This window comes from Colletotrichum abscissum (genome assembly GCF_030869225.1).
Source record: "Colletotrichum abscissum strain IMI 504890 chromosome Unknown Scaffold_25.1, whole genome shotgun sequence".
NCBI lineage: Eukaryota > Fungi > Ascomycota > Sordariomycetes > Glomerellales > Glomerellaceae > Colletotrichum > Colletotrichum abscissum.
Window position 1 is genome coordinate 210,035 of NW_026850154.1, and position 17,763 is coordinate 227,797.

The window sequence follows — 17,763 nt, forward strand, 5'->3', positions numbered from 1 at the left end:
GATGTCTGGCAATGCAGATCGATGGTGGTTTTGGCGCGGGGGGTAGGGGTGACTGTGGTTGACGATAGGTGTGGTTAACGGGTGTCAATGCATGGATGATCGGGTTCGTGTTCGCATTGTGGGGCCGTCTCGTATGGGAAACACGCTGGGACGAACCAACATTCGTCTCAGATTGCACCGCCTAGACGGATCGGGGCCCGGAGAGTAAGCGCCGAGTGGCAAACCGGATCAATTTTGTGGCCGGAGGCCGGTACCTGAGATCCGGTTCCCGTTCGGAAGCAAGAGTCGGCGGCCCCACATCTGTGGAAAAACGTACCTCAGTATGTCATCCGGTCGTCTCACAAGGTCAAAGGATGTGCTTACCTAAGAGATCTGTAGATCACGTGAGCTGCCTCATTCTGCCCCGAATGACAGACGGTGCCAGCGGGAAACGGCACTGCGGCCGCCAAGCCCCTCCGATTCGCCATTTCTCTACCCCTTTGTCCAGAAACAGACCTTGAAGGACTTGGTCGCGAACATGCTTCATTGTCATACCTAACGCAGCGTATTTACCGCCCAATTTTGATCACCAAGCATCTGAATGCGGCCGATGGTTTTTTCCCATGTTTCGCGACACAATGCAGCGCTTATCCGAAGATGACACGTGAGCAGTCAGGTGCAGGCATGATTTCGGGAATAAGATTGACAAGGCTACCACTTTCTGCGCCCGATCCTTCGTTACATTAACCAATTGACGCTTCGTTACATTGCCCAATTGACGAATTGAAACCGTGAGAACCTTTGGAGCGGTGAGTTCCGGTACTAGTACCCGATTTTCCAACCTCACTCCGTTATCTGTGCCTCCCCCCCGCCGTACAACCTGCGCAGTAAGACATAACCACCACCCCGCCCCGCGGTTTGGGAGCTTGATGGTATCACAACCACGCTCCGGGTTCCACACTTCTCAGACGGCGGCAATCGCTGCCAAACTTTTATCAGAAAGATGAGTAGCTTTGTAGACCTGGACGGCGGCGGCGGGCTGCCGTCTAGTGGTTTGCCGTACTATAGCTATGTCGCCTTCCAAGATGTCCTCGCCGGCCCGTCTCACCTTCACTCTCCATCACACGCAAAGTTCCAAGCAGAGAACGCGACGACGGCGAAGATCCTAACTACGGCACAACTTTTCAATGCTTCCAGAGTCATGGATATCACCAACATTGTCCGCGCCTCGGTCGCGGTAGTGCTGCTGTTCCTCGTTCTCCTGAGGCCGCTTCTTCGCAGGAGACCCGCGTGGTGCTCTGGCTTTGCCCAGGAGTCTTCGTACGGGGATACGACACATCCATCTCTGAAAAAGGCCTGGACGTTCTGGACAGTCTACCTCTTCGCGGTTACGCTGGCTGGGCTGGTTCAGGGCGTGTCTTCTACTCTCGCACAACCACGCCGCGTTTTTGACTTACTAGACTTGGTGCCCTGGATTGTTGCCGCTCTAATCACCACCATGGACCGGCCTACCAAGACGCCCAAGACGCTATTGTTTCTCTACCTTACGATCCTGTCTTGTGGCGTTGTCTCGACGGCATTCAGTTACAGACTCCACAGACTAGTCCATACGCTCATCCTAGCGGACCCGGTCATCAGCATGGCCGGCATTATTGGTATTGTAGCCATGCCGATGCGGGACCCATCGCTCGGCGACTCTGACATTGCGCGCGCCGAACCCACCGACCAGCTCCGCAGTCCCGAAGACAACCTCTCTCTGTGGAGATTCATGACCGTGTCGTGGATGGCGCCCATGATTTCAAAGGGCTATGAGAAGCAGCTGCATAACGAGGATGTGTGGCAACTGCCGTTTGATTTTCAGCATGAGCGCCTCCACGGGCTATTCCACGAGCTTCGTGGGTCCATGACTGCCAAGCTGTTCTCGGCAAACGGTCTAGACTTGATCATTCAGTCGTTTCTTGGAATCATTGAATGCGCTGCTGCGCTCTCCGTCCCCATGTTGCTGCAGCAGCTCCTGAGGGCCATCCAAAGCGGGTCCAAGAACATTGAAGTGTCCATCCTGTACGCCATTGGCATTTTGGCCGTTCGTCTTATCGCCTGCCAGGCTGCCGTTTTCCAACTCTGGTTCTCGAGACGCTGCTATGAGCGGTCTCGCGGAGAGATGATTACCACACTTTACGCCAAGACCTTGTCGCGGAAACACTTTGGTCAGCCGGCTGCCGAGAAGATGTTGAATGGAGCCCAGGAAGACGGAAACGATGAGAGCGACGACGATGATGAAGATACGGAAGTCGCTACCGATGACAATGAAAGCGGCAGCGAACCCACCAGCCGGTTCGGGAAGCTGTTCGGATGGTTCAGACGTGGACGATCAACAAATCAAAAGTACCGCCGGGTACAAGATCAGAAACCATCGAGGCAGCCTGCTACCACTGGAAAGATTCTCAATCTGATGAGAAATGACGTCTACGAGGTTGCCCAGCGCTTCTGGGAGTTCCCGGCACTGGTCGTGAAACCGCTCCAGTTCATCTTCTCCTTCTTCCTCGTCTGGCAGCTCCTTGGCTGGTCGTGCATGTTTGGCATGCTCTGCGTCTTGCTTGCTCAAATGCTTAACACCGTCTTCATCACCCAGCTTCTCAAGAGGGAGCGCGTGCGCAGGGCTGCCACTGATGCTCGGTTGCAGTCGACGTCCCAATTTGTCGAAGGAATAAGGCACTTGCGATGGTACGACTGGCAGTCAAAGTGGTTGGACGCTATCATGGTCACTCGACGACATGAACTGAGGACGAGAGTCGTGACTGGATTGTGGAGCATCGCGATTTCCACACTCAACATCACCTCTGGCACACTTTTCCCGGTTGCGACCTTCTTCGCCTATACGTTCATTGCCGGAAAGACTCTCTCCGTTGATGTGGCCTTTCCCGCTCTATCCCTCTTCACTCTGCTAGAGACTAGCTTCAAGGAGCTGCCGGGGCTCATCACAGTTGTTCTCAATGCATCTATCGCCATGGGCCGTATCGAGGAGTTCATGAGCGAGCCGGACAAGGATGGCGTGTTCTCGGACCACCTCACAAACGATATCAAGTTCACAAAGGCAACATTTGCATGGCCCGGATACGAGCAACCCGTGCTTAGAAATCTCGATATCAGCTTCCCGCAGGGCCTTACGGTCATATTTGGCAAAGTCGGCTCTGGCAAGACCGCATTACTGCAGGCGATTCTCGGAGAACTCGACCGGCAAATAGGCGATGTGGTCATCCCAACTGAGCCCATTGGGTACTGCGCTCAAAGCCCTTGGCTCCAACACATGAGCATCCGCGACAACATCCTTTTTTCAGCACCCTTTGACTCCGCGAGATATACCCAGACTCTTGATGCGTGTGCCCTGCTTCCCGACTTGGCCACATTCAAACATGGAGACCTGTCCGATATGGGCGAGAACGGAATCGGTCTGTCGGGCGGACAAAGGGCGCGGGTTGCGTTGGCCCGTGCTGTGTACAGCCGGTCTCGCGTGCTGTTGCTGGACGACCCTCTCGCTGCTCTGGACCATAACACGGCTGAATCCATCGTAAAGAAGCTCCTCCAAGGCCCGCTGGTGGAAGGCCGGACCGTGGTGCTTGTCACTCACAGAGTAGACTTGTGTCTTCATCTCGCTGGCCAGATGGTGGAAGTGGTCGACGGCACCGCTCGTGTCTTGAACTCGGAGGAGGCATCGGCAGAAGTCGCCAAGTTTCTCCTGGAGGACGAGGATCCGGCTGCTCACCAGGACGAGCATGAGCACACCCTCGACGAAACTCAGCAAGACGCCGCCATACCGTCCAAGTTTATCGAAGAGGAGCACCGCGCCCACGGCGGCGTCATGTTGTCGGTTTACTGGACCTATATCAAGGCTGGCAAGCTCAAGTGGTGGGCTGTGTTGGTGTTGGTCTTCGCATTGTTCAGACTGGGCAGTCTCCTCAACTACTGGTTCCTCAAAGCTTGGGGTGAAGCGTACAAGCACGAGATATCGACAAAGGGAGCGTCCGACGGCATTGACTTCTCCAAGCTTTTTGCTGGGCTCCCGGATCCAGACACCGATCTGAGGCCCTGGCTGTGGGTGTATCTCGGAATCGCGGTCACTCAGGCTGTGATTTACACGTTGTCTGAAGGACTGACCTTACTCATGATCATTACCGCGGCAAGGGATCTCTTCAAGAGGGTCATCAACAAAGTCGGCCGTGCAACTTTCCGCTTCTACGACGTTACTCCAGTGGGGCGTTTGATGAACCGCCTCGTCTCTGACATTGGAATGATCGACGGCGGCATCATGAGACCGCTACGCGAAGTTGCTGTTCAGTCCATCACTTGGTTCTCAAGCATGGTCGTCATCGCCTCCGTCACACCACTCTTCCTCCTCTTCTCGGTTGGTATGACGCTCTGGTTCGTCTACATCTTTATGCGATTCCTGCCCACTTCTCAGAGTCTACGAAGGCTCGAAATGGTCTCCCTCAGCCCTCTCATGTCTAACTTTGGTATCTTGCTCGACGGGCTGGCAACCATCCGCGCCTTCAAGGCCCAGCACCACTTCCAGAACATGAATATTGTCGTCACGGATGCCTTCCAGAAGATGGATCACTTCTACTGGAGTCTTCAAGCCTGGCTCATGTACAGATTCGATGCCCTCTCCGCCATCTGTACCTTTGCGCTCACTCTGCTTGCGCTGTACAAGGGCCTCTCGCCCGGTTTGACCGCCTTCGTCTTGACGACTGCGTCCGCATTTGTCGAGGCAACACATAACCTCTGCAAGCAATACGGCACCCTGCAGATGGACTTTGTCTCCGTCGAGCGCGTGATTGAGCTTCTGGACATTCCCGAAGAGCCTTGCGGCGAACTGACGCCGCCCACGAGCTGGCCTCACCACTCGGACGACGTCATCTTTGATAACGTCACTTTGAGGTACGCACCTCACCTGGACCCTTCGATCTCGGAAGCCTCCTTCACTATCCCTGGGGGCTCCACTTGCGCGGTGCTCGGCAGGACGGGGTCTGGTAAGTCCACCCTGGCCCTCGCCCTCCTCGCGACCATTCACCCTTCCGAAGGCGCCATCCGCGTCGGAAACTACAAGCTGTCAGACGTAGACGTTCATGTGTGGCGGCAACGCGTCAGCTTCGTCGCGCAAGATCCTGTGCTCTTCCCCGGCACGCTGCGGGACAACCTCGACCCGCTACACCAGTACACCGATACCGAGTGCGTGGTCGTCCTCCACCGGGTCCTCGGCGCCGGGTGGGACCTGTACTCCCACGTCGAGGGCGGCGGGAAGAACCTGAGCCAGGGACAGCGGCAGCTCATCGGGATCGGCCGGGCCGTCCTCCGTAGGAGCCCTATTGTGGTGTTGGACGAGGCTACCGCGTCGATTGATAAGGAGACGGCGGCTAGGGTGCAGGAGGTGCTGAGGAATGAGTTGACTACGAGCACCGTCATTACGATTGCGCATCGGCTTGAGGCTGTCCAGGATGCAAACTACTTTATCCGCTTGGACAAGGGGAAGATTGTTGAGCATGGCCCGGCGCAGGGGATTCATCAGTGAGGAGTTGGTAGTCTTTCTGCATTTTGTTTTCTGGATGTTGTTTGTCCGGTACCATACTATAAAAGCTTCTATTGTCCCTGTTGTGGCTCGGGCTTTAGAGTACGTTTGAGAAGAAATGGCCACAATCCATGAGTCCCAATGAGTCCCCATGAGTCCAAAAACTGTCGACTTCGGTTATAGAAAGCTCGCGATTGTGATGGTTATCAAGCCAGGTCTCATGTTTGCAGAGTATCTACGAAGTCGGGGCTTGGCTCAGCAACAGACGGTTGTATCGGCTCGAGGCTTTAGTCTTGAGGCCCCATAAGGCTTGGAAGAATACGACATTGAGGCTTGTGAGAGTCTGAGTGGACTGACTTGAATAACGCATTGCGGTATAGCCATCGCCCCCCATAAACTCCAGACGTGATCTGTGCAGGACACCCCTGCCATCCCATGTGTCAAAGTGATGAACCAGTCGGGTCCTCCCGAGTGCTGGGTGTGTACGAGGAGCCTTACGACTGGAACAGTCCATTTTGTCCGAACTCCTTCGCGGGTGGACTTAAGGAGTTGCATGGCCCTCATTTGCCTCTGTGAGAAATGCAGAAGAATAGTTGGCATTTCGACACCTTTTACGAAGTCGTCCGTGTTCATTTGAAAGAGCTGCCGCTTAGCCGACTTAGTCGCCGCCTCGCCTGGTCATCTCACGATAGTATACAACTCTGTATACTATGGAGTTTTAGGGTTTTCTTCGTTTTCGCTTGCCGCGCGCGGCCCCCCGAGTGAAAAATGTCTTGATGAGGCTCTCCCTTCCCCGGCACGGCCGGCCGAAAAGGCCACCGATTGTGGACGCGGGCTACGGGGAGGGCGAAAAGTGCGAAAAACTCTAAACCGGGGTTTGCGAACTTGCGTGAGTCGTGATCCCGGCACCACGCCAGTACGCCTCCTATTTTCAGACGCGTTGCTCCGCCACGACTGGATGAATTGCAATTAACTCAATTCCAGCCTTTCGGTTCGCCAAGCGGGGGAAGAGAAGACGACTAGGTATTCGTAGCTAGGGGAGACGAAGGAGGTCAAATGGCGATTGTGTATTTAATTACACGATGGTTCCTCTGCCGATTCTAGAATTCTTCCTTTTTTCTCCCTCACCCTCATCAATCGCTTCGCTTTTGGATTTACCAAATTGCATCGTCTCTCACTTGAGTCTCTCACTCTTTCGTGTTTGTTTTTCCCACACATTCTTTTTTCTTAACCAGTCACCACATTCTTTCGTTGTGCTTTAACAAAACAACCTGCCAAAATGCACTTCAACAACGCCCTCATGGCCGCCGTCGCCGTCGCCGGCTCGGTCTCCGGCCTCGCCGTCCGCCAGACCCCCATCTGGCAGACCCTCCCCGCGACCCCGAACCTCCCCACCCCCATCTCCACGGCCAAGACGGCCATCAACGGCATCCAGATGTGGTTCCAGGAGTACAACAAGGCGGCCGGCGGCGTCCCCATCGTCATGGACCACGGCGGCCTCGGCTACTCTGCCTACTTTGGCTCCGTCATCTCCCGCCTCGTCTCCGCGGGCCACTACGTCATCGCCGTCGACCGCCGCGGCCACGGCCGCACGACGTACAACAAGGACGACGTCTTCACCTACGACCAGATGGCGCTCGACATCCACGACCTCCTCGCCGGCGCCGGCGTGTCCTCGTACAACGTCGTCGGCTGGTCTGATGGTGGCATCACCACCCTCGCGGCGCTCATCAACTCCGTCACGGCCAAGCCCATCAACAAGGCCTTCATTTTCGGCGCCTCGGCCAAGCCTGACCAGACCAACGCTACCTTCAGCGACACTGCCATCTTCTCTACTCTGGTCGCCCGCTGCAGGACCGAGTACGGCACCCTCCAGCCCGGAGCCAACTTCACCGAGTTCGCGACCAAGGTTGCCACCATGGAGGGTACTCTGCCGCAGTTCACCGATGCTCAGCTTAAGAGCATTCCTGGTGCCAAGGTCATGATTGCCGGCGCCGAGCACGAGGAGGCTGTCAACCGCGATGTCCCCGGTATCTTGAACAAGGCTATCCCCGGCAGCAAGGTTACCATCCTCACTGGTGTCAGCCACTTTGCGCCCATGCAGGACCCTGACCAGTTCACCAAGGCTGTTACCGACTTCTTCAAGGCATAAGGGAAGAGCCTTTCAGCGGTTGTTTGTTTTGATTTTTACCTGTTCTTTTATTTATAGAGAGAAAGTCTCGGGACTTGGGAGGCATTTGTGTTGTAGAAAAGCCCATCGGCGTAGCACTGATGAGATAGCTTGAATCCAACGACTGGAAGAAACTCTACCGTTCCAAACAATGAATTGAATATGACATGCTAAAGAGAATTACAAAGAAAAAATTGAGATAAGAGCACAGTCTGAGACTTGGCTCCGGAGTCATTGTCGGTTGCCACTGTCAAGGATTCGATTCCAGGAGTCAATATAGACCCAATCGAGATTCCTAGCTGAAATTCATCTGGTTACTGAAGAAGTCTGCTCAGCATCAATACGATGCAGCTGGTGAGTTCTTTCGTCAAAGTCCTTCAGATCACGAGGGGCAGGGTATTGCCGAAGGGTTCGGAAAACAGGCCGTTCGGGGATGACCTTGCCCTGTGTCTTGGCTAAATGAGCTGCCATTGCCGTAGCGTGACTTTCTACTGGGAAGGGATCTGTCGAGGTGTGCGCGAACTAGTAGGCGTCCTGGGCTGCACGAGATGTTTAGTAAAATACTTGTTTACCTTCTTTCTTCGAAGAGGGGCTATTTTTCACACACTAGCGATATTGGCGGGTTCTCGGTCGATATGTAGCCTTCTGCGGCTACACTGAATTCCAGCGGTATACTACTTAGTCGGACTCATAGCTGCGGGTAGACCTAAGTTAGTGTGCTTGGACTTACGTCTTGGAGCAGTCATCAGTTTGGAAACCAGTACGACACGATCTCCTATCTCAACACAACTTGAAGTCCTACTTGCGCGGCCACTTTGAGGGACAATGATTGCAGAGCCAAATCTCATTTCAATTGAGAGGAGTTCGGCAGGAGAGGATTATGGAGATCAACCATTACACAAATTGTCTGACCAGATGAATGTGCATTGTTTACTGACACGAATAACTGGTATATGGTTCACGTATTTCAGTCTAATCACATATGCATGATTGCAACAGTTTCTAGTGAAATGCCCATGAACGTGTAGAGTTGGCGTCAAGTACTCCGTAATTACTATGGAAATGCTTCCAAGTCCCCACATGTCAGTCATGGCTCTGTTGCTTTAACACAGCTGGCGAATATGCCTTATCAGAACCTTTTACTTCAATGCCCCTCCACTTAGGAACCCAGTAGACTTTCATCTTATATCCACGATTGTGTACTTCGAACTCTCATTTTGTACTCGAGGTAGGAAACTTCTATGACTGCTCGCAATTGAACGACTTACTGAAGTAACTTTTGAGTTTCCTGGGAAAATAGATCAAGGAAGTTGACTTTTGTTTGGCGAGACTTCTTAGTCCGTCTGCGCCATTCAATCCAGAACCATATTCCAGCAGGGACGAATGTCATGAACATAAGCGGGAGAGTGACTTGAAGAAATCTATCCAAAGCTATCTGCGAGAAGATCTCGCCTTGCTGATATTTGACTACATCAGTGCTGAAGAATGTCTAGCTGACGGTCAGTTATATTACGCAATCATTGATTTTGAGGGAGGCCTACGCTGGAGAAGGTTGCTGGAAGGTAAATCAAAGTTACAATCGTTACAATGCGAACCGCGATTGCTTCCATGGCACTTTGATCTGCTTGTTCGTACATACTTGCAGTAAGCTTTGAGGATATGATGGCGTTCTGTGTTTGAAGATGTTGGATGAGCTGTGATAGGTTTCTGGTCAGTCTAGTACAATGCTTCAACCTGGCTAGGTGGCTCTTACAATTGTTTTTCGGTCGGCTACCACCTTCACGAGATTCTTGGTCCTTGATATTTGCATATTTGCTTCGCAGATTAACTCCTCTAATTGCGAGGCAAACTTCTTCACTCGTTGCAAGCATACGTGACGGTCTCCTTTTGGAAAGTTCTCGTCCTTCAGCAAGTCTCGATAGAACTTTTGTAGCAACTTCATGATGTTGGCATTGGACTCCAAGGCCATCACGGCATCACTAGCCTTCTCTTCCCACTTCTGTACGTCACTGAGAGATTCCGGCTCTAGGTGTTCGATGTGTGCTCTCTCTCTGACCCGAGCTGGCTTGGTCTGGAATTTTTGAATTAGCAGGGAACTATGTCGGATAGTCGAGGTTTTCAAAAACTTACCAATTCTTCCGCGCCCTGCTCAAGGAACAAAATATGCCATCGCCACTCAGAGGCTGCCCATTGTGCGAATTCGAGATGTATGTCCAAGGAGGATGCAAAGCTTTGCTGCATTGTGCTGAAACTGGTTGGGAAGCTGTGCCCTTCTGGGAATATCTCCCCTGTACGCTCCTTGAGCACGGCGTGGGGGTCTCCTACAATCCACATCTGGGAACCCCGGCCGATGTCAAATTGATGATGGACAGCCGCTTGACGAATCTTCCAGCCTACCCTGCTCTTCTGCGCTACAGTCTTGAGATTGAAACAAAGCTGATATCTTCTACCGCTCCTCCCCAGCTCTGGTATGACAGTGTCCGAGATCGGGTTGCTCAAGACTGTCTCTGTTTTGAACCCGCTAAAACGAAGTTCTTTGTCTCTACCATGTGGCGATGCATATATAGAAAGGAAATCCAAGAATTGAGGCATGACTTGATAGAAAGTCAGTAGACGAAGCAACATTCTGACATGTACTTCTAAAGGCCCAAGTGCGGTTTCTGCACACAGATATCTATTGAAAGTCAGTCAAAACAGACCAATACCACCTGGAAAAGCCTACTTAGACACTAGAAATAAGAATAAGACTCACACAAAACGGCAGCGAAATTGTGGCGTTCGGATCAATGCGGAAGCATTACCACCTGTAGCTGTAGTCTCAGGAATTCCACCGAGGAGATTGCTCAATTCATCATCGTTGAAGACGTTGAGCTTTTCGACCTTTCCATCATCAAGTATGTCTCTTACTGGAAGTGTGACCTTCCTTCCGTCAGGGAGGCAAATATGCTCTCTGACTTCACTCAGTCTGCTTAGGGCAGCTCTGCCGTACGTTGTAGTTGCAAGGTATCCTGCGGGGTTGCGGTCGAAATCTTGATACAGTGTGGGAAAGTCTAAAGCTGAAGCCATGGTGTCTACTCCATAGATGTCTCTCTAGTTTAAGAAGGTTGGTAACCGAGGGTGTCTTCGACTTGTGAGCAATATTTCTGAGTGACTATGCGTAGCCATTCGATGCTCTCTCGCATAAGTGTCGAGGATATCCAACTCCAACTTGAAGGATGTGGACGATTTATTAGATCTTCTAATCCACCTTAAGATTCAGGATGCCCTGCCTCCCTGTGTGTGCCTAGGTCAGATGAGTGTTCTTCAGAAATTTTGACAATGCTCCGCCTCCCCGATGACCGAGGCTGACGCGAGGCTCTCCAGGCTATCTACCCATTCGCAACTCTCGTCCCTAGCCACCTTGCAGGGGCTGAGTGATCTCGATAGTGCGTCAGTGTCTTTCACCGAAGCCTAGCTTGGGATATTGGTGCCCTGCAGTGTGACCACATTTACGCGCCCGGGCTTACTGTGGCGTACCTCAAGCGGCTTGGATTGGACTGTACGGTGAGCACATGGACCAATCAATCTTGAGCAAGGGTTTACATTTTTCATTCCGAACTCATAATCTTTGGGTAATTTTGAAGAGAGGGTTCCATAGACATCGCCTCCGGCGCCTTCAAGAACAACTCAAGTTATCTCTCAATGGCACCCATCAGCCTATTCAGCCCCTTGAGCCCCCTCCAAAACCCGACTCAAAATGGTATCGTCGCTGAGTAAGTAATCGGAGGGTCCGGAGTTCTGGCTCTTGTCTCATTCTGCCTATCTTTGTCCTTCTTCGTTTTCTCTCGCAAATTCTTATCTATGTATGTTCGCTCGTGCTTGGCCAGATTAGCTTGTCGGGTGTCGTAGTGGCATAGGGAATCTTGCTACCTACATCCTGTAATTCCCGAGGCGCGTAAAAAATAAACTCATCATCTCGCAAGTTCTGAGAATGTGAGCTTTTCTTCTCTCCATCAATGTTCGTACATTGCGAAACCACTGTGATCAGAAACGAACCTGGCTTTCACTGAATTGGCCACCTTCCTTCTTGAAGATATCGCACAACCATTCTCGCAAGATGGGCCATCTCAGATTGTACGCATACACGGTCTCCAGAACCCATCCGCTTGGAGGCCGAAAGGTTGTAGCCCGCAGAGGTGCCGGCATGGTCTGGGTTGGCTCTGATCTTCTCCAGCTGAATCTTCTCGTCTGTGTGTGTGCTGTATTTTGCGAAGGCAACATGACAGTGGAAACCAAACTCCGTATCAGGCTGTCTTAAGTGATTATCGCGGCGAAGCGCAAACCAGCAAGAAGCAGGCTGTCGGGCGAATTCCCTTATAGGAGGTCGATTTGCCTCTTCAAAGCAGGCTGCGGCGGGGGCAGTGAACCAGGAGGGTGTCGAAATCATGGGGTGAAATTTCGTACCTCAGTCGCGGGTGGTGCTCTCTTATGAACCCACGGTCTGGCCAACAAAACGAGATCCAGGGCCTACCCTCGCGCAGGCAGGTGTCCGGGGCGAAAAAATCCAGCAGGCTGACAGCAGGCGTCCATCTGCCTTACATCGTCCATCTGCAGTGCCTTATGGTGAGCTCATACCGGATTATCCAATCAAAACAATGGCGCAACACCTTGCAACTTCACAAGACGCAATAGCCAGTAGCGAACTATGACTTGATCACCACCGTTGAGCCGCACCAGGGCAAGGATCAGACTTCGTGCTTCTCCGATCATGGGTTCTGGCGCTTGATCCCGCAGTTATTGAGCAGTGTTTCCAACCTGTTGATGCATACACGCTCTTGAAGCTTAGGCGACATCAATAGGTGAAGAGGAATTATGCGTGGAACAGGTGCAAAAGCCATCGAACTGAAACAGACTGTACATTATTCCATTACTTGGATACAGTAATGCGATTTCGATATTTGCAAATGATAATCTTGAGATTGCAGCTACGGTCAAGGGGCGCTTGAGTGCACGACGAAGATACGAGGAGTCATCAGAGAACGGGTATGACTTATCCTGACAGGAAAATAGGAAGTAATTATGAGTGCCAGGCAGCCGGAGGTGGTGTGATCGAAGCGTTGAGAAAAAGCAGGGGGGTATAATATGAGGAGGTGTGTATCTCTGGTCCGCGACCCTTCTTGTGATGGATGGTAAGGGCGAAATGTCAAGAGGGGGGTAAGGACATAGGACGTCCCCCTCAGGTGATAGCAGATCCTGCAGCCACCAGGTTGTACTTCTCACCCCTCTTGTCTCAAAACACCATGGTTATGTCGCTTTTCAGTCCCACGACTGTCCATCTTTCATGTACCTACGGTGATCTTTCTGAGTCATGCATCTAGATATTGATAGAATGCAGAACCAACAATTTTAGCGAGTGCAATGTATTCTGTGAGCAAACACTATGCCTGAACCTCGAGGTCATCTTGACGGTCACTGGCTATTGGGCAAAAAGCCATCCTGCATTTCTGCGAGGATATACGTGCAGACCTAGCTTGGGTTAGCTTCAGCCGCATATCCGTGAGTGAGGTAGCGGGCGCCCTCTCCCGAGCCTTTCTCCTGCAAAGGCTCAGTGCCCAGGTCGATACCATCACCCCTCGTTCCCAATTCACCCCGCCGGAGCCTTCTCTGTTCATATTGCACGTCCTTCCCCATATGACCTTGATCTGCCTCGCAGATTGATCTCCCTTCCTTAGTCCCTGTTCCGTTTTGTTTTCTCCACCAAATCCCGTCCCTGAACTTCTGTCACCCCGAACGTTCTTCAGTCTTACTATAGGTGCTGTCACGCTATAACACCTGCCATGTCCTCTGGTCAAGAAGCCTTTGCGCAGGAGTTCCAGACGGCTCTGTCAGAGTTCCGTAAGCTTCGCAAACAAGAGACGAGAGTTTCAGCTTGTGGGCAGAGCTTTGTTTTGGTTAGCAACGTCACAGCAAGGCTCACACAACAGTCTGTCAGCTGCTCAGATGATTACGAAAACGATCTAGACCGGCTCATACAAACAGCTTACCTTCGCGATGGACCTGATCCTCCGCAACTGCAACGGGATCACTACCATGAACACCTCGCGGTTTTCTACAACCTTCTAGATATCGGCGCCCCGAATCTTATCCACGAATTTTGGAACAACAAGTTCAACCTTCTTCCTATTGATCGCGACAACTTGCGAAATCACATACGAGCACCGCCTGGGCTCCCAAGCTTCCACGATGACTTCCATCGCAATCAATTTGCGTGGTGCCCAATTCATTTTAACATGGATATGGGTGGACCTCATGGGCTTGGCATAATCAGTCCATTTTCACGTAAGGAGATCATCATGCCGTACCGGGGCGGGAAAGTCCCTCGGGTCAACACTGCGACGTTATACTCCATCGACGTGCTCGAAGAGCTCGTAGGCCCAGAACTACAAAAGCAAATGGCTAGCGCTAAGATAGAGAGGCAAGAAGGCGGTGCTTGTGATGGAAGCAAAGGAAAGGTGTGTCGTCTTGGATATGTTATTCCGGAGTCGTTATGACTTTCAAGAACTAACGGCGAAACAGCGATACCGCTTTGCGTTAAAACAGTTTGAAGCAGCGAAGGAAGACCATTTTTTCAACGAGAGGCAGATGTTCAGAAACCTGAAGAATCAAGACGGGATGATACAGTACATTGGCTGGTTTAAAGGCTTTGAACCCGACAACAAGGGAGGGTTCAAAGAGTACTACAATATCGTGCTGGAGCTGGCAGATTTTGACTTCTATACGGCAATCCGCGAGGAATCGCCGCCGATCTCCGTCGCAGAAATTTCGGATTTCTGGCAAGCGATGTCAGAAATCTCAGGAGCTCTGGCATCGATACACACGGTGAAAATTGACGGGAGAGAGTATCTGACGTAAGTACCTCATCAACACAGCAGGCTACGCAAGGTACATTCTAAGCCTTCGAGTTTCCAGATGGCATGGCGATATCAAACCACAGAACATTCTTCGAGTCAATGACCGATTCAAATTGGCAGATCCTGGAGAAGCTAGCATGCAACTCAAGACAACTGGTACCACCGGACCTCAGAAGATCAAATCAGCTGGGGGCACAAGAACATATGGTGAGTTTGTCCCAGGGATATCTAAGAGCCTTTGAGAAGTCCCACCAGCTTTTGGGCCTTCAATGCGTAGCTGCGCTAACCAATACTGCTAGCGGCGCCGGAGAAGGCGGCTTTCTTGGATGGGTTCAGCCGGAAGAAACCAGACGTTCCTCAGACGAGCGATGTCTGGTCTCTTGGGTGTGTCTTCTCCATTGCAGCAACATACGTTGTTTTGGGCCAACAAGGAGTTCTCATATTCAATCAGTTGCGCAGAGAGGCTATTTTCAACGCAACGGAGAACTCTAGTGACGCATTCCACGATGGGAAGAATGTTCTAAAAGAAGTTCGTTACTGGCACACATATCTCAGAGAGGCCACTAGAAAGACCGATGCCTACACAAACACGGTTTTGGACATTGTGGACAACCACATGTTGGTAACGAGTGAGTCTCGATGGACGGCCAAGCAAATCTGGGAAAAGTTTGACGGATTCTTCGACAACATCAAAGCTGAACGATCTGCCGTTCCAAAAGGCTTACATGATCTACTTCAGAACATTGATCTCCGCTCTGAACAGCTGTACGACCAGCATTCAGGAATCCGGAGAGTCGATTCCGACGACACCAGTAAAACACCCAAGGTGGTACCAAGCTTGCCCCGTACCGACATAGAATTCGAAAGCCGGGAGAAGCTTTTGGAACAAGTGATACAGCCAGTTGCGCAGCGATCACAGAACCGAAATGGGTCCCCCTCACAATCAAGACACCCGTCAATCAGTTTCCATCCTGCTCTGAACACCAGGATCGATGATCAGGAGTTTCCGAGAGAGGTTGGAAAACAGAGTGCTACAGCCCAGCAGCTGCCCAAGACACCACAGAAACATGGTATCGACCCGCCATCAACTCCAGATCAGTCAAGCCTCTCTTCTCCGCCTTCCAACCAGAGCCACAATCGGAATTTGATTACAGTATGGCAGGTCGAGCAGGAGCTTGAGAAGAATGGTCTAGAGTGGAGGCCTTCTATCAGAAGCTTCAGATCGCTAGTTCAAAAACAGGAGACGACAATCAGAGGCAAGAGCAACTTCGAGCTTTTGGATCAGCGCTTGGAAACCGAGTTCAAGGACCGAGACATCGTAAGCCCAACCGTTCCAGCTGATCTTCTCTTTCATTAACATAGTCAGGTCTATCTTGTTGACAATGGATCAACGATGTCAGACCATTGGAATCAGGCGAGTGCCCTCCTCAGGGTCCTCGTCTGGCGGTCGATTGGATATGACGACAATGGCATGGAACTGTACTTCACGAATCCCGACACTCCAGCCCATGCCAGTATCAGAGAGACGGAGAAACAGACAGTCAGCATGTTCGTCACATCCATGAAGCATGCCAAGCCGAGTCAGTCGCATCGTGTTAAGACCACAATCGTTCCGGAACTCGCTCGTATCATCAACGGCTATACGAGAGCGATGACTTCGCAACGCCCACCACGCCCACCACGTAAGAAAACCATCATTGTGCTTACTGATGGGATATGGGAGGGGATGCAGATGGAGCACACTATCGATATTCACCTGAGATCAACTTTCCATGAACTGAAAGACCTACATGGGGACTTGCCCTATGTGCAGCCAGGAAAGTCTGATGACGAGGTTGACATCTCGAAGATCCGACCAGTGACTATCCAGTTCGTCCAATTCGGCAACCACCGAAATGCGACCGAGAGGTTTCGACGATTGGACGATGATATGGAATTGTATGGATGCCCGTGAGTACTTTCTCGAAACCATTCGCAATTTTCAAAGGCCATCCTCCGCCAGACCTGCGTTTCCCTCTGAAGTTTCTTTCGCTAATTAGCCACCGCAGTGATCTGATTGACACTGAAGGTGCCGATGGCGATATCTACAAGATGTTCCTCGGAAGCCTATGCAAAGACATTGACGGAATGATGCAATCAAACCTTGGCCCCGCTCTCTCTGCTGTCCCCAGCCTTGAACGATCACCAAGTCACTTGGTCAGCAGGCGAAGCTTTCGACACCAGGACTTTGAGGATACATTACCGACCTCTCAAGCCATAGGAGCTCGTAATGTCCCCATGGAAGCTTCGAGCCAGTTGAGTAATTCGCCCGTCGACCAGAACAGATCGCCCCAGTCTGCGTCACAACCTCCGCAGGGCCCTGGCTTCTCCAGCGAGTCACGACAGTCGAGCTTTCTCAACCCCGCGCAAAGGTCATCGACAATCATGCTGGCAGGTCCAGCCTCACCGCGTACGACATCTTCACCTGGGACTCCAGGGTCCGCGCGGTCGTCGCAGGCTCACGGAAATACCCAACCGCAATCACCCACGTCACCAACGTCTATTGCATCATTGCCTTCGCCAGCGAAATCACTATCGTCTCGCTTTTCGCGACTCATATCACCACGTTAAGCGTCGTCTTGGTGATCGCGTAACACGCTTGAAAATCGATGGGCGACGGACCGAATCTCCGGCACGCATTAATGTAGTTGAATAGAGAGGGAAGTTCAAGGGGGGTAATAGCTTGGAGTTGAGGGAATTTGTTCGTATGCCGACGATTCATGCTTCCAATGAATGTTTTAACAGTTTGCCCATTTAAGACACCATTCCAGAAGCGAATATGTATCATGCTGGAAGCGTTCGATGTAGATACCCAGTAACCAGTCCCAAACTGTGGAGCAACTCATTCCACACCTCGAAGGTGCGCCCGATTCACATCTGAGGCCATGCTTATATGTCGAAACATAAGAAGCGTCTTTCTAAAATGAGGCGAACCAGAAGAACCAAGACTCTGTATCGTCGTCCCGCGGCTATTCAGCGTGGTTTCTTCGGCACTTTCCTCTTTCTCATGACTTCGTCAAAGATCGTCTCCTCAACTAATCGTCTACAAGGCTACCTCACGAGATCTCCGACTTTAAGCCGATTTCTACGATTCTGACCCTGATCACGATTATGGATCATGA

The 17,763-nt window shown here is 51.7% G+C and overlaps 5 protein-coding genes across 5 annotated transcripts; 3 read left to right on the forward strand and 2 right to left on the reverse strand.

The window, feature by feature from the left end:
* Nucleotides 1-982: 982 nt before the first annotated feature.
* On the forward strand, nucleotides 983-5,545 carry CABS01_10014 (ABC transporter; the record flags this gene model as incomplete). The annotated part of the gene is made up of 1 exon (XM_060543370.1): nucleotides 983-5,545. One exon carries the CDS (start codon nucleotides 983-985, stop codon nucleotides 5,543-5,545), a length of 4,563 nt encoding a protein of 1,520 aa, XP_060399551.1.
* A 1,276-nt stretch (nucleotides 5,546-6,821) lies between these two features.
* Nucleotides 6,822-7,694, forward strand: CABS01_10015 (uncharacterized protein; the record flags this gene model as incomplete). The annotated part of the gene is made up of 1 exon (XM_060543371.1): nucleotides 6,822-7,694. The coding sequence occupies one exon, from the start codon at nucleotides 6,822-6,824 to the stop codon at nucleotides 7,692-7,694; it is 873 nt and encodes a 290-aa protein (XP_060399552.1).
* Nucleotides 7,695-8,976: 1,282 nt separating this feature from the next.
* CABS01_10016 (uncharacterized protein) lies at nucleotides 8,977-10,778 on the reverse strand (the record flags this gene model as incomplete). The annotated part of the gene is made up of 5 exons (XM_060543372.1): nucleotides 8,977-9,201; nucleotides 9,254-9,406; nucleotides 9,466-9,783; nucleotides 9,843-10,306; nucleotides 10,514-10,778. 5 exons carry the CDS (start codon nucleotides 10,776-10,778, stop codon nucleotides 8,977-8,979), a joined length of 1,425 nt encoding a protein of 474 aa, XP_060399553.1.
* A 665-nt stretch (nucleotides 10,779-11,443) lies between these two features.
* Nucleotides 11,444-11,897, reverse strand: CABS01_10017 (uncharacterized protein; the record flags this gene model as incomplete). The annotated part of the gene is made up of 2 exons (XM_060543373.1): nucleotides 11,444-11,569; nucleotides 11,748-11,897. 2 exons carry the CDS (start codon nucleotides 11,895-11,897, stop codon nucleotides 11,444-11,446), a joined length of 276 nt encoding a protein of 91 aa, XP_060399554.1.
* A 1,631-nt stretch (nucleotides 11,898-13,528) lies between these two features.
* On the forward strand, nucleotides 13,529-17,212 carry CABS01_10018 (uncharacterized protein; the record flags this gene model as incomplete). Its single annotated transcript, XM_060543374.1, has 6 exons — nucleotides 13,529-14,203; nucleotides 14,268-14,599; nucleotides 14,661-14,809; nucleotides 14,902-15,920; nucleotides 15,969-16,552; nucleotides 16,651-17,212. 6 exons carry the CDS (start codon nucleotides 13,529-13,531, stop codon nucleotides 17,210-17,212), a joined length of 3,321 nt encoding a protein of 1,106 aa, XP_060399555.1.
* Nucleotides 17,213-17,763: the final 551 nt, after the last annotated feature.